The following is a 15582-nucleotide window of genomic DNA, read 5'->3' on the forward strand; positions in this document are numbered from 1 at the left end:
TGGGGGACAGGGGCTCTTCCTCGCTTGCTCTCTCTTTTCAGCCTTGCGGGTTGGTTCTTGACAAGGGCAAGATGGAGGGGGGCACATGCTGGTCAGCGCTTGTGCCACAGCCACGTCCGCAGGGTGCCTTGTTCCCACGAGCAACGGCAAAAGTAGGAAACCCAGAAGCAGTGGTACTATCAGGGTAAGGGATCTGGGGGCAGATTCGGGGGCCCCTCTCAGCAGAATGGGCACAGGGGACCCCAAACACAACAGAACAAGGGCAATCGTCACCAACACGGGACAATTTTACAGTGGTACCTTGGGTTACAAACACTTTGGGTTACAGACTCCACTAACCCGGAAGTAGTACCTCAGGTTAAGAACTTTACCTCAGGATGAGAACAGAAATCAGCGGCAGCAGGAGGCCCCAGGTGGTACCTCAAGTTAAGAATGGTTTCAGGTTAAGAACAGACCTGCGGAATGAATTAAGTTCGTAACCAGAGGTACCACTGTATAGGCCACTTTCTGTAATGCGTTGGTCTCAAGGCACTCTAAATTCACATCCTAATACAGTATAGAGAATCATAGAACTGCAGAGCAGAAGGGACCCTGAGGATCATCTATTCCAACCCCCTGCAAGGAATATGCAGCTGTCCCATATGGGGATCGAACCTGCAACCTCGGCAGCAGCACCACGCTCTAACCAATATAGTTTAAAGCAGGCATCCCCAAACTGCGGCCCTCCAGATGTTTTGGCCTACAACTCCCATGATCCCTAGCTAAGAGAACCAGTGGTCAGGGATTATGGGAATTGTAGTCCAAAACATCTGGAGGGCTGAAGTTTGGGGATGCCTGGTTTAAAGCCATACCTGCAAAACAATGGCAACTCAGTAAAGAAAGACCGAAGAGGCTGGATCAGAAGCAACCAAAGCGCGGGCACCAAATGCTTAGGGCAGGAATGGGCAACATGGATGCTGCTGGACCCCTCAAATCCTTCCAGGGATGATGGGAGTTGGGAGCCCAACAAATGTCTGGAGGGTGTCAAATGGGCTTCTCCCGGCTCAGGGAAACAACGTCCTCACCATACAGCGAAATCCCCAAAGTGCAAAAGCCACTGGTGCCTCTAGGGTGGCTGCAAGGAATCTTTGGCCTTCCAGATGTTGCTGAACAACAACTCCCAGCCAGCGTGGCCAAGGGCTAGTGATGGGGGGGAGAGTTGCAGTTTGGCTTTCTGGAAGGCCACAAGTCCCCCCCCCCGCACCTGCTCTAGGGGAGTTTGAGCACACCCTCTTCTCCAATGGTCTCCTCGGTGTTTAAGGAGCTCAAGTTGGCCTGCATGGTTCTTCGCCTCGTCGTTTTGACAAAAGCTGTCGAGCTTCTATTTGCAAAATCTCAAAAACCCATTTTTTAGGGTACCTGCTGCATACTGTGGTTGAATGGACACTGTAAATCCAGTCCTCCTAAGCTCTAGCCACTATACCACACTGCCATGGGGGAAGGGATATTTTAAAGTCTTTAGGAGCTGCCTCAAAAGACTCCCCAGCCAGAAACCTGCCAGGAATGCATTCCACCCTGTCTCCACTGGCCTCCGAAGGAACATTTCTCTCTTATCCGGTTTTCCATCCAACCTCACCCCCCCCCAGCCCACCATGGCTGGCCTTCTCCTGACCCCAGTGCACCAGGATTAAGTTTAGTGCTGGAGGAAGGAAGAAGCACAGCGCCCAAGCGGGCGGGAGGACGGACTCTGCCAGTAACTTCACGCACAAAATATGGGAGCGCGTCCAGGCGGTTGCCATTTCCGTGTGAGATCCAGTCAAGATCTGGCAAAGTCAGGTTTCAGGATGAAAGCCAGTACAGAATGAAAGCCAAATATCTCTCCCCCCCCCCCCCCGGTGTTTTCTTAAGAAGGGAAGTAACAGGGAAATGGGGAATGTGGGGATAACTCACACGATGAAGCGTTGTCTGACCTCTCCGCAAACATCAGGATGAGTGCTCAATAAGCTGGCTGACTAGAATTGGGGTGGCATTTTGGTAACAAGGCATTCCTTTAGCTTCAAATCCATACAAAGCACAAGGCATTCGCCCCACACCACCCCACCTGCAAAGCTTCAAGCCAAAAATGGCTGATGGATGGGAGTTGTAGTTCAAAACATCTGCAGAGCACCAGGTCAAGGAAGGCTAGGCAAAATAGGAATAAATTGACCCTAAAGGTAAAGGTACCCCTGACCGTTAGGTCCGGTCGCGGACAACTCTGGGGTTGCGGCGCTCATCTTGCTCTATAGCCCGAGGGAGCTGGCGTTTGTCGGCAGACAGCTTCCGGGTCATGTGGCCAGCATGACTAAGCTGCTTCTGGCAAACCAGAGCAGCGCACGGAACTGCTGCCGTTTACCTTCCTGCCAGAGCGGTACCTATTCATCTACTTGCACTTTGACATGCTTTCAAACTGTTAGGTGGGCAGGAGCTGGGACTGAGCAACGGGAGCTCACCCCGTCGCAGGGATTTGAACTGCCAACTTTCTGATCGGGAAGCCCTAGGCTCAGTGGTTTAGACCACAGCGCCACCCGTGTCCCCCCAAAAATTAACCCTACACACCTGCAAAGGACTCTTAATAGTTTAGGGATAGTTTTCACACAAGCTTCCAACACAGAGCCATCCACGCCTACTCAGAAGTCACACAGAGTTCAATGTGGCTGGAATTCCTACAAAAATGTGTGCAGGATTGCAACCTAAATATGTTGTGTTTAGTTAATTCTGTTTTACAGAATATGGAAAACCCCTGGAATTATATATATTTTTTAGTTTTTGCACTTGCTGTTTATTTAAGATGTTGTAAACCGCTTAACAGTTTTGTTTAAATATAAGCAGTATATAAATTTATTAAGTAAGTTTCCTTCTATGGAACTCCTAAGCACTCGAGGGGTTTAGACCTCCGGACAGCAACAAACACTTGCACAAATTATCTCTCTCACACTCACACCCACACACACCCAATTTGCTCCACACGAGTAGTTGGCTGATAATTTAAGAGCTTAAAGAGAGTACCAGAAATCAGGACATACACAAAGCAGAATGAAGCCCTCTCCAAAAGTGACAATTTAATACATTTATTAGCACCCTGAAAGAAAGAGGAGATTGCTCAAGTCCTCGGTTTCTTCTCAGGGCGGGAGGGTGTGTGTGTGTCTCCTTTCCATTCTTAGGGTTACAAACATTGACATCATTAAATGGATATCCTCCACACCATTTGCTACACCCTGGAAAGGAGATGGAGCAAGGGGACCTGGTTTGGGGGGGGGGCATGGATGCCTTTCCCCAAGCCTCTGTGTCCTGTTGTCCCAGGATGTTGACAAAAAGAAAACAATCAACAGAAGCAGACGTTTCTTCCAGGTCTCTCGCGCTACACAGAGTTGTGTGCATGGTGGAAGCTTGCTGCTTTCACCACCATTTCTCCAACAAAGAGCAGCATCCCAATAATTTCTCATCCCCTCTGCACGGGGGACCATCGCAGCAGCCCCTCGCGGAAAGGTTTAAATATCCTCCACCATTCCAGCATATATCCTGCCACCAAGGGCCTAGTGTTTCAAGTGGAGGAGAGTTCCAAGGACCACCACGTGTAAGCATGTTCTCAGTCGAAACTGAATCATGGAATCTATTGCTATTCAGAAGTTCACTTTCAAGTTACGGGGAGTCATTGGCTCGGGCACCCAGCAACCAACTCCCCACTCCCCCCACGATCCCTGTTTTTCTCCTATGGAGCAGGAGAAGGGCGCATTTTCAAAAACAGGATAACCGTTCCTTTTGGGGGTCCTACCCTCCAAAGAGAGAGAGTTGCATCCTCGAGGATCGTGCTCCAATATGAGGTTCCCAAATAGTTTTCGAGGGGCAGTTGTTTTCAAGGGATGGTGCTGTTCCCTCCAGGCAGTTCCAGTAAACAGAGCCTCTGGGTTCCTTTCCAATTTCAATAAATGAGAGGAGCGGGAACAGAAGCATGCAAAAGGGGGGGGGTGTCTGAAAAATCCTGCAGTGTGCCCTGACTCTCTCATCCCCTCATGCACAAGGAACCCGCCTTCCTAAGCACTCCAGCCAAATTCAGACGCCACAAAAGCATCACTGCTTTGTCCCCAAACAACACCCCCTTCGAAGCAGCCAGAACCAAATTATCATCGCTGTTGCTTTCCCCTACCCCCCTCCAACCCCGTGTACACACAGAATCGTGAGAGTTGGAAGGGACCCCCCAGTCATCTAGTCCAATCCCCTGCAATGCAAGAAACCCAATTTGAAACCACACCGGACCCTGCTTAGCTTTGCAAATGGGCTAGCAGTTTTATTGCTGCACAACGAGAAGTAGCACACAATGGAAGATTTTTCCAGGGCAGGGAGAGAGAGGCACCTCGCCCACACCCCTCCTTTCAAGAGGGGAAGTCCACTGCCAGAAGCAGCGCCCCATTTCTAAATACTGCAAGTGCAGCCATGGAAATGGGGACGCCCATCCAAAAGCATGCTACCTCCCCACACCCTTCCTTACCAAAATGGTTCATGACATATAAACGTCTCACTCCGGTAAAGCTGGAATGTCACAGCAGAGGGACCCTTGCTGTACCCGACTTTGCTAGATTGGAACAATGGCCCCATTTCCATTGGGACGATTTAGAAGTCCCTGTTTCTTCAGGGGAGTGTTGGGATGTCAGCCATGGGGGTGGCAAGATGGGGGTGGGAGGGGCCCTCCAACGATATTTTATGGCTTTATTTAAAAAACAAAACACCTCCTTGTAATCAATCCAAAAGCTCTGTACACTGGCCAGAGTTATGGCTTTATATTTTTTTGGAAAAAAAACAAGAGCTCTGTGTGATGTCAAAGCTTGCTGCGTTCACCAATGCAGCATGGACCACAAAGAAACCACTTTTTAAGAAAACGGGGGGGGGGGGGAACGGTGGCAATAAATTAAATGCATCCGCCGTTGCCCTGCTTTGGGATGTGGGGGGACCGGCGGGTTCTCGTCTCCCTGAGGCGTGAAATCTTCAGCGACAGGGGCTGGGGAGGGGGGAAGAGAAGGCGAGGAAGGCCGTGCGCTCTGTACTGGATGAAGAGTCGACGGGCCGGGCGGCGCGTCCACCACACACACACACCCCGCGACGGCTGGGCTGGGCTGGGCTGGGCGGCGGGTTCAGTCGTCGGGGGTGCAGGCGGGGTGCAGCTGGTCGGGGCTGCCGACGCTGCCGGTGCTGGAGCTGCCGTCGCCTAAGTCGCGGGGCCCGCAGGGCAGGTTGAGCTCGGAGGAGCCTCCACCGGGGCTAGGGCTGGCGTCGGGCCGGGCGGAGGCGCACTCCTCCTCCAGGGCCAGGCAGAGCTCCTTGAGCTCCAGGTTGTCCTTGGCCAGGCGCTCCTGGAGGCCCTCGAGGCCGGCCAGCTTGCGCAGGCAGGCGGCCACCTCGTCGCGCAGCACCTGCGCCGCGTGGTGCCCGAAGAGCTGCCAGTGGCGCGCCAGGCGCTTGGCCTTCAGGCGGTCCTCGTCGAGGAAGCAGCACAGGTCGCGCAGCTCGCGGTTCTCGGTCTGCAGGCGCCCGTTGACGGCCTTCAGCTCGCGGATCTCGCGGAGGTGCTCCTGCAGCTGCCGGTTGACGCCCTGGATCAGCCGGCCGCGCTGCACCAGCGCCGCCAGCTTCTCGGCCTCCTCGTGGCGCAAGCGGCGCACCAGCTCCTCCTTGCTGCACACGCCCAGCTCGGCGTCGCTCAGCTCGGCCAAGGCAGGGCAGCAGACCCCCGGCGTCGTCGGAGGCGTCGGCGTCAGAGGCGTCTCCGGGCTCTGGGGGGGTCCGGCCGGCGGCGCGGCCTCGCGGGCGGCGGGGAACATCGCCGGGGCGCACCGAGGACTCGCTCCTCCGCGGCGCGCTCACCTCCAGCCAAGGCGCAGCAGCAGCGACATCTTGCACGATTCCCCTCCTCGCCCTGCTTAGCAACAGCAGCAGCAGCAGGACATCCTGCCTGGCGGCGGAGATTCCCCTCTCTCCTTCCTCCTCCTCCTCCTCCTCCTGCTTCCCCGGGATAACGGGACGCACGGACGGGAGGCCCGCCAAATGAGCGACGCCAAAAGCCGACGCTCTCGGCGTTGCAAATGCACGGGTTAAACGGTAGGGGAGCAGGTGCATGGTTGCAAGAGGGGCGCCTGCGCCGAACGGGGGCGGAGTGGGGTGGGGGTAGAGGAGAGAGAAAAGAAAGGGGGCGGGCGGACATGGGGAAGCGTTAGTGGGTGAGTGAATGCGCGGACTCCCCTTATGGAAGGGGCGAGAGAGGCGCTGGCGGGATGCAAAGGCTGGCAGAGAGAGAGAGAAGGAAGCAGCAGCAGGAATGCATTTGCAGCAGCTTCGGAATCCCGTCCAAGCGCCGGGCAGGGCGCCTCCCTCCCGCCGGCAGAAGGATTAAGAGGCCGCGCAAATGGCTTTAATCCGGATTAATGAAGACCGCCGCCGCCATCACTCAGAGGCCTTGGCTTCTCTTGTACAAAATCTTGAAGCCATAACCATCGTAAGGCCGCGAGGCTCGGCAAAGCGCAGCACAAGCAAAAACCTTTCCAAAATGGAAATGAGACGGGGGGCGGTGGGGAGAGGGAGAAAACCGCACCCGCTTTAATTATGGTGGATTAACTGGCAGGATTCCAGCATCGCATTCTCCCCTGTTCGTGTCTACTGTACTCGGATGTAAGGCTAAGCCCCGTTGATTTCAATTGCATTTGCGCCTAGGCAAGTCCCGCTGAATTGACCCTACGCAGCCCGCTGGGCTTTAATTCTGAGTGGACAGTATTAGGGTTATAGGGGCTCTTATTTAGCCTACTCTGAAATAATTGGTCTAAGATATTCATTATCTTCGTTGACTGTGCATGAGTCAAGAAAAAAAGTTTCTCTGTCCATTTTCTCCATGCTCTTTTGCATAATTTAATAAACTTCTGTCGTGCTACCTCTTGCTCGTCTTTTCTGAGTCTGAACGAAAAAGTTCCAAACGCTGCAACCTTTCTTCATAACGAAGTCGCTATACCCACCCCCCTTGATAATTTTGGTTGCCCTTTTCCAAAACTTTCCCAACGTTATCCTTTTTCAGCTGAGGCGAACAGACCTGGGCACTACAGTGTTCTGAATGCAGTCGCACCGTTATGATGCCTGCAGTTTCATTTGCAATTCCTTTCCTAATGATCCCTATAGTGGAATTTGCTTTTTCCACAGCTGCTGCCCAGTGGGTCAACATCTTCATCGAGCTATCCACTAGGACCTCCAAGGTCTCTTTCCTGCTCAGTCACTGCCAGTTCAGACCCTATGTGAAATGTGGAGTTCAGATTTTTGTGTGTGTGCCAACATGCACCAGTTTGCACTTGTATGCATTGAACTGCATTTGCCATTTTGCCACCCCTTCACTCAGCTAGGAGACAGGTCTTTATGGAGACCTTCACAGTCTCTGTTTCAATAACCCTGTGCAATTTAGTATCACTAGCAAAGTTGGCCGCCTCGCAGCTCACCCCGCTTGATGGTTTGTGCACAAGTTCCCAAAGCCAAATCCTTGGGGGAATTCCACTTTCTAGTTCTCTCCATTTAGAAAACGGTCAGCCTATTCCTGCTTGCTGCTTCCTCCAAATCAACCGGTTCCTGATCCACAAGGGGCTTCCTGGAGAAGCTTCACCTGTTGAACACTTTACACTGACACACTGCTATCAATGAGACAGAAGTCTGCCAGAAATTGTAGGTGGGAGGGAATAGATCCCAAGTTTCTGGAATGCCTGTGTGACGTGGGGGTGGGGAAAACCTTTGTCTTCAGCTGGGGTTGTGTTTTTTTTGCCACTGGAATCATAGAATCATAGAGTTGGAAGAGACCACAAGGGCCATCCAGTCCAACCCCCTGCCAAGCAGCCCCACTGGGACTGGTGCCATCAGATGTGGGGTACGTCTGCAATGGGTCACATGCTGCACAGCTGCACACCGCCCCCATTTTGGAAGAGAAAGGAGAAACCCACAGGCTCCATGGGTGCAAAGTCATGCACTGCTTCCAGGGTGCTGCCAGGGGCAGTCAGTGCAGGATATATTGTTTGTGGCACTTATTGGCTTCATCGAAAAGCTCTCCAAGGAACTTACACAATTCTAAAATAACTGGGGAGATGGGGCATAGCTTCTTTGCATGCAGAAGGTCCTAGGAATCTCCAGGTCGGGTTGGACAGTGGCATAGTGTGTGTGGGGGGGGGGCTCAGGGGCAGTTGCCCTGGGCACAAATTTGTTCAGTGCACACAATTTCAACACCCAGTGCTGCCTCAATACAGCTGCACGCTTCCATCACTGGGCTCTGTTGAAAACAGCTTTTTCGTGCGAACCAGAAAGTGACCTCTCCAGACAATGGAACAACTCTCTTTTTTTTACTTCTGTGGCTGTGATCTCCTGGGTGATGCGGGCACTGTTAGGCAGTTGAATGCACATGCATACTCAGTCTGTTTCCCTCCCTCCTACCCGGCCTTCCACATGGCCCCAGGCACTGGCAACCCACACTATGGCACTGCCTCTTTAGGAGAAGGAGGCACCATCCCAGCCCCAAAGGCCCAGCCCCTGTGTGGCTTGCCTCTCTGCAGGACGTCTATCATGGGGGTGGTTCATTGCACCCTCTTGCACCCTCTCAGAATACAGTGGCCCTGCCCCTGGCATCAGCATATTGATGGCAAAGCAGCCCTAAACTCTGCCGTTTCACAACACCCAAAATCAACATCCTGAAGCAGCCTCCTCATTCTACCTAATGACAGGGTCAGGTTCGTGTCCATTTCTAGGGACTGGCCTTTTGGTCTATATGCAGAATTCAGATGAGTGTTTCTGGCTGATGGTGGCATGTAGACTAGAACACATTGAAAGAGAAGCATGTGAATGAATCCCCTTATGAATCCCCAAGGGTCCAACCCCGTTGGGTGCAGGAATCTCAACTAGATCTAATAATAATAATAATAATAATAATAATAATAATAATAATAATAATAATACTTATTGTTATTATTATTTGTACCCCACCCATCCGGCTGGGTTTCTTCAGCCACTCTGGGTGGCTTCCAACAAAGATTAAAACACATTAAAATATCACAGATTAAAAACTTCCCTAAACAGGGCTGCTTTTAGGTGTTTTCTAAATGTCAGGTAGTTGTTTATCTCCTTGACTTCTGATGGGAGGGCATTCCATAGGGCGGGCGCCACTACCGAAAAGGCCCTCTGCCTGGTTCCCTGTAGCTTTGCATCTCACAGTGAGGGAACCGCCAGAAGACCCTTGGCGCTAGATCTCAGTGTCCGGGCTGAACAATGGGGGTGGAGACGCTCCTTCAGATATACTGGACCGAGGCTGTTTAGGGCTTTAAAGGTCAGCACCAACACTTTGAATTGTGCTCGGAAACGTACTGGGAGCCAATGTAGGTGTCAGAGGGCCTGGTATGGCTACTCTAGAGTAACGACTCCAGCATGGTCTTTTAAGGCTTTTATTAAGTGCTGACTATTTACAGTGTTCAGAGCAATGAAAATGCATCCTTAAGGTGAGGTGTCAGAACTCCCGAATGGCGATTGGCGCGTTTTCTTCCAGCACCACAACTTTGGCAGACCCAACCTCTTCCCCCTACGTTTGCGTCGCAATTCGGGAGTTGGGGGGATTGGCCTCCCCCCCCCCCCGTGCGTCCAACTTCCTGTCCCACCTGAGGCATGGGCTCCACAACCCTGCCTGAGCCTCGGACACCACTTCCTGACTCTCCGCTGGAGGCAGAGCTCTCCTTACTCTCTCCAGCGCTTGGGGATGGGCTGGAACTTAAGATGGGAGGGACTTCCCTGTATCCCTTGTCCCTCACATCCACCCCCCTCCCAGGCTCCTCTCTCCCCCTCCCTAGTGGCTCTCTGCTTGCTGGGGACGAGTGAAATCCCAAGAAGTCAGTGGCATCCGAGCCTGTGGGTGTGAAAATTTCCCCCCAATCCGGCGATCTCTCTCCTTCCCCCTGAGAAGACGGAAATCCCAAGAAGTCAGTGGCATCAGAGCTGGTGGGAGTAAAAATGTTCTGCCAGTCCTCTCCTGCCTCTGACGTCGTCGACCTCGGTGAAACCCACACCTCTTCTTCCGTGTCCTCAAATTCCGCTTCCCATCTCCATGGGGAGCTGCTGCCTGCTATCCCTTCCTCCTGCTCCTCCCCCTCTCCCTCCCTTTCCATGTGCCAGGGCTTGGGCCTGTGGGGGAACAGGGCGTGGAACTCTTCCACTAAAAATTCCTCAGGTACTTCCGTGGCCGGTATCCACTCATTGTGGGATGGCGGAGTGTCCTCCCATGCTATCAGGTACTCCAGCCCTCTCACCCCTCTCCTTGAGTCTAAAATCTCAGTTGCCTCATTGAGCTGTCGGGCGTTTCCCGTCTCCCCCCCTCCCTCTGGAGGTTGATCGCTGTCCCTGAACCTGGTACTTTCCCTGTACGGCGACAGCAGTGATCTATGAAACACTGGGTGCACTCTCATGTCCTCCGGCAGTGCTAGCCTGAAGGCTACCGGGTTGACCTGTTGCGTGACCGTGAAGGGGCCCAGCCTCCTGGGTGCTAACTTTTTGCATCGCCCCCTGGTGGGAAGACCTTCCGAGGATAACCAAACCTTGTCCCCCACCCTGATGACCTCTCCCGGCCGCCTGTGGCGATCTGCCCCCTTCTTGTACGCTTCCTTGGCCCTCTCCAAGTGTTCTCGGAGCTGCTGGTGCACCGTCTCCAGGTCCTCTGCCCAATCCTCTGCCTGTGGGCCCTCTTCCTCCTCCTCCCCCTCCCTCTCCGGGAAAGATCTGAGGTCGCGCCCGTAATTGGCCTTAAAGGGCGACACCCCTGTGGAGACGTGCACCGCATTGTTGTAGGCAAATTCTGCTAGTGGCAGGCGATCCACCCAGTCCGTTTGCCTTTGGCTGACGTAACATCTCAGGTACTGCTGCAGAATGGCGTTGACCCGCTCCGCCTGTCCATTGGTCTGCGGGTGCCGAGCCGTCGACAAGCTGACCTCCACCTGCAGGAGGTTCATTAGCCGTCGCCAGAACCTGGAAACAAATTGGCGGCCACGATCCGAAATAACTCTTAAAGGCAATCCATGCAGTCGGAATACGTGGTCCACAAACAGTTTGGCCGTCTCTTCTGCCGAGACCGCCCTGGCACACGGTATAAAGTGGCACATTTTGGACATGAGGTCCACCACCACCAACACTGCGGTCTTGCCCCTGGACGACGGCAGGTCTGTGATGAAGTCCATGGACACTACTTCCCACGGCCTGTGCGGTGTGGCTAATGGCTCCAGCAAACCTGCTGGTGGCGCTCTGACCACCTTTGCTCGCTGGCAGGTGTCACATCCCCTGACATAATCCCGAACATCCTCCCGCACCCCTGGCCACCAGAAGTGTCTCATGACTAGGTGAGTGGTTTTGTCCCTTCCGAAATGACCCGCCGTTGGGTTGTCGTGCATCTGCTTGAGAACCTTACCTCTCAGCTGTTTGGTTGGGAGGTACAGGGCTCCCCTGTAAAAAAGCAAACCCCTCCTTTCCTCAAAGTCTTTGGCCTGCTCCCTCCCCCCTCTCAGGTCTCTGAAGATGCGGGTGGCAAATTCATCCGCTGCCGTCAGTGCGGTGAGTTCTGCCTCGCTCACCACTGCTGCACCGCATGACCATGCAGATGGGGGGAAAACGTGCCTGGGTGCTGGTGGCAACTCCTCCTCCATGTACTCTGGCTTGCGGGAGAGGGCATCCGCCCTGACGTTCTGCTCCCCCGGGATGTAGTGGATGGAGAAGTTGAAGTTCGAGAAGAACTCTGCCCACCGTATCTGCCGCTGGTTGAGCACCCTGGCCGTTCTCCAGAACTCCAGGTTCTTGTGGTCTGTGCACACCTGGATGGGGTGCTTGGCGCCCACCAGGAAGTGTCGCCAGTGCTGGAACGCAGCATGGATCGCGAGAAGTTCCCTATCAAAAACTGTGTAGTTGCGTTCAGGCTGGGTCAGCTTCCTGGAGAAGAAGGCACAGGGTCTCCACTCTCTGTTGGCGTCCAGTTGCAACAGAATCGCTCCCACAGCTTTATCAGAAGCATCTGTCTCCAGGCGTAGGGGCGCATCCTGCACCACGTGGAACAGGTGCTGGTCTGAAGCGAATACCCTCTTGAGGCTTTCGAACGCTGCTTGTGCCTCTGGTGTCCACCTGAACTTCTGCTTGCCTCTCAGGCAGTCGGTGATGGGAGCCGTGACACGAGAGAAGTTCTTGATGAACTTCCTGTAGAAGTTAGCGAAGCCTAGTAGGCGTTGGGCATCTTTGCGCGTCCTGGGGCTGTGCCAGTCCAGGATGGTCTGCACCTTGTCCTTGTCCATCGCCAGCCCCTTGTCTGACAGCTTGTAGCCCAGGAAGTCCACCTCCTTGGTGTGAAACTTGCACTTCTCCAGCTTCACATACAGGTGGTTGTCCTTCAGGCGCTGCAACACCTCCCTGACATCCTTCACATGCTGCACTGGGTCATTGGAATAGATAAGGATGTCATCCAGAAAGACCAAGCAGTTCTTGAAGAGGAGGGACCCCAGGACGTGGTGCATGAAGGCCTGGAAGCAGGCTGAGCCCCCTTGCAACCCGAAGGGCATCACCAGATATTCAAAAGAGCCCAGAGGCGTGAACATCGTGGTTTTCCATTCATCGCCCTCCCGGATCCTGATCAAGTTGTACGCCCCTCTTAGGTCTAGCTTGGTGAAAATCTTGCCCCTGCGTGCCGCTGTCAGAAGATCATCCACTCTGGGCATGGGGAAAGCCACTGGCTCTGTCACTGAATTCAGCCGTCTAAAATCCACCACCAGACGGCGCTGTTGCGTGTCTTTCTTGTCCACCCAGAAGACCGGGCTGCCCCCTGCTGCCTTGCTTTCTCTGATGAACCCCCGCTTGAGGTTCTTGTCGATGAAAGCGCGCAGATCCTCCAGTTCCTGGTCTGACATGGCGTACAGCTTGGCTGGGGGTATAGTTGCCCCTGGCACCAGGTTGATCTGGCAGTCAAAAGGCCTGTGTGGAGGTAGGTGGTCGGACTCCGCTTCGCTGAAGACCTCCTGCAGGTCCCAGTACGGCTTGGGTATCGCCTCACCCCCTTTGACGTGCATGGTGGCCACCGTGGCTATCGGAGGCCCCTCCCCTGGTTGGTGCTGCATGCAATGTTCCAGACAAAAGTCCGACCCAAACGTGATGCATCTCTGGTGCCAACTTATGGAGGGGTCGTGGCGCGCCAGCCAGCTCATTCCCAAAACGATGGGGGGGTCTGAGATGGTCGTGACGTTGAAAGCCAGTGTCTCTGAGTGCCTTCCCACTGTCATTCTCATGGGGGGGGTTTGATGAGTGATGGCCCCTCCCAGCAACTCTCTGCCATCAATGGTGGCCACGTGCAGGGGAAAATCCAGCTGCAGAAGTTGGATCTGGTGCTCTTCTGCAAAGTTTCTCGAGAAGAAGTTGGCGGAGGCACCACTGTCAATTAAGGCGAGGACTGTCAGGGGATAGCCATTTGGGAGCGTCAGCGTGACTTCTAGAACCACTCCTGCTCTGGGAGGGGTGGGCTGGCTCTGCTCCTCTCTGTGCGGGTGGGCGGGCTGGGGCTGTTCACTGCTGACTGTGCCTGGCTGCTGCCCCTTGTCTCCTGCAGCCAGGCTGTCTCGTTTCCCTGCTGTGGTGCTACGTCAGTGGGGGAAGGTACAACCGTTCCCGCCTTTCCTTGCCACTCTCTGCGATGAGGGCAGTCTCTGACGCGATGCCGGGGGGAGTTGCAGAGAAAGCAATTCCCGCCTCTTCCCTCCTTGCGTCTTGGCGCCGCCGGGGTTTGAAAAGCCCGCGCGCGCGCTCCCCCGATCTCCATCGGTTCCGGCTCTGGGCTTGGTCTGGGCGGGTCTGGGGGCGGTCCCTGGGGTGGGGTTTGGTGATGTGGTCTGTCCTGAGAGCGTGGGAACCAAGGTTTTGCTGCGCGCGTCGCTTGTTTGTCATACCATCTGGATTCCTGTCTCACCCCCACCGCTAGCGCCGCTTTGCTGAGCTGATCCATAGTCTGCGGTCTAGGACCTCTTGCCAGCTCATCCTTAACGTCTGCATGCAAACCCAGGTAGAAGGCTGATTTCACTGGCTCACTGTTCAGATCCCACCCCAGTTTGTGCACCAGCATGGTGAATTTCGCCCAGTAGTCCCTAACTGTCGATTTTCCTTGTGTTAAGTCATGAAGCTCCTGTTTAGTGGCCTCCATTTCACTGTCGCTAGCGTACATTAATTTTAAAGCTTCTAGAAATAAAGTTGCGTTCTTCATGCAAGGATTTTTTTGCGCGATGAGCGGTCTTACCCATTCCCGGGCGGCCCCCGTCAAATGCTCTATGATAAAGTAGACTCTGTGCGCGTCATCTGGGAATTCTGCTGCATGCAATTCCAGCGCATAATTTATTTCTGTCTCGAATCCGAGGTACTCCCTCGGGTCTCTGCTGAACTTGGTGACTAGGCTCTGTCCCCTTCTCACTTGGACTAGCTGCGGCTGGGGTGCCCCCCCACCTCTAGCGGCTTTCTCCTCTTCCAACTTTTTCTGCAGGTCTAATACCATCACCCTTAGCTGTTTCTCAGTCTCCTCTTTTGTCCTCACCTGGTCCACCAGCTTGTTCAGCTCCTCCTGCGCCCCTCGCGCCTCCTCCTGAGCGGCATGCAATTGCTGCTGTGCGTGCGCTGTGAGGTTCTGCAGCTCCTGCTTCGCTGCTTCGGCCTCCAGCCTCCAATGCTCAGCCTCTTGAGCGCTCATCGCTGCACTCCAAAGTAGCCAAAAAAAGATTCGGGAGTTGCTGTCAGAGGGCCTGGTATGGCTACTCTAGAGTAACGACTCCAGCATGGTCTTTTAAGGCTTTTATTAAGTGCTGATTATTTACAGTGTTCAGAGCAATGAAAATGCATCCTTAAGGTGAGGTGTCAGAACTCCCGAATGGCGATTGGCGCGTTTTCTTCCAGCACCACAACTTTGGCAGACCCAACCTCTTCCCCCTACGTTTGCGTCGCAATTCGGGAGTTGGGGGGATTGGCCTCCCCCCCGTGCGTCCAACTTCCTGTCCCACCTGAGGCATGGGCTCCACAACCCTGCCTGAGCCTCGGACACCACTTCCTGACTCTCCGCTGGAGGCAGAGCTCTCCTTACTCTCTCCAGCGCTTGGGGATGGGCTGGAACTTAAGATGGGAGGGACTTCCCTGTATCCCTTGTCCCTCACAGTAGGTCTTTCAGGACCAGTGTTATATGGTCTCGGAGGCCGCTCCCAGTCACCAGTCTAGCTGCCACATTCTGGATTAGTTGTAGTTTCGGAGCCACCTTCAAAGGTAACCCCACATAGAGCGCATTGCAGTAGTCCAAGCGAGAGAGAACTAGAGCATTCACCAGTCTGGCGAGACAGTCTGCAGGCAGGTAGGGTCTCAGCCTGTGTACCAGATGAAGCTGGTAGACAGCTGCCCTGGGTACAGAACTGACCTGCACCTCCATGGACAGCTGTGAGTCCAAAATGACTCCCAGGCTGTGCACCTGGTCCTTCAGGGGCACAGTTACCCCATTCAGGACCAGGGAGTCTCCTCCACACCAGC

General features: G+C 54.2%; 1 protein-coding gene across 1 annotated transcript; it reads right to left on the reverse strand.

Annotated features, from left to right (window-relative positions):
- Positions 1-3070: 3070 nt before the first annotated feature.
- Positions 3071-6925, reverse strand: CCDC85B (coiled-coil domain containing 85B). Its single transcript, XM_060269570.2, has one exon. It carries the CDS (start codon positions 5829-5831, stop codon positions 5145-5147), a length of 687 nt encoding a protein of 228 aa, XP_060125553.1. The 5' UTR covers positions 5832-6925; the 3' UTR covers positions 3071-5144.
- Between the last annotated feature and the right edge of the window lie 8657 nt (positions 6926-15582).

The sequence above is a fragment of the Zootoca vivipara genome, chromosome 16 (genome assembly GCF_965207765.1).
Source record: "Zootoca vivipara chromosome 16, rZooViv2.hap1.1, whole genome shotgun sequence".
Classification (NCBI taxonomy): Eukaryota; Metazoa; Chordata; class Lepidosauria; order Squamata; family Lacertidae; genus Zootoca; species Zootoca vivipara.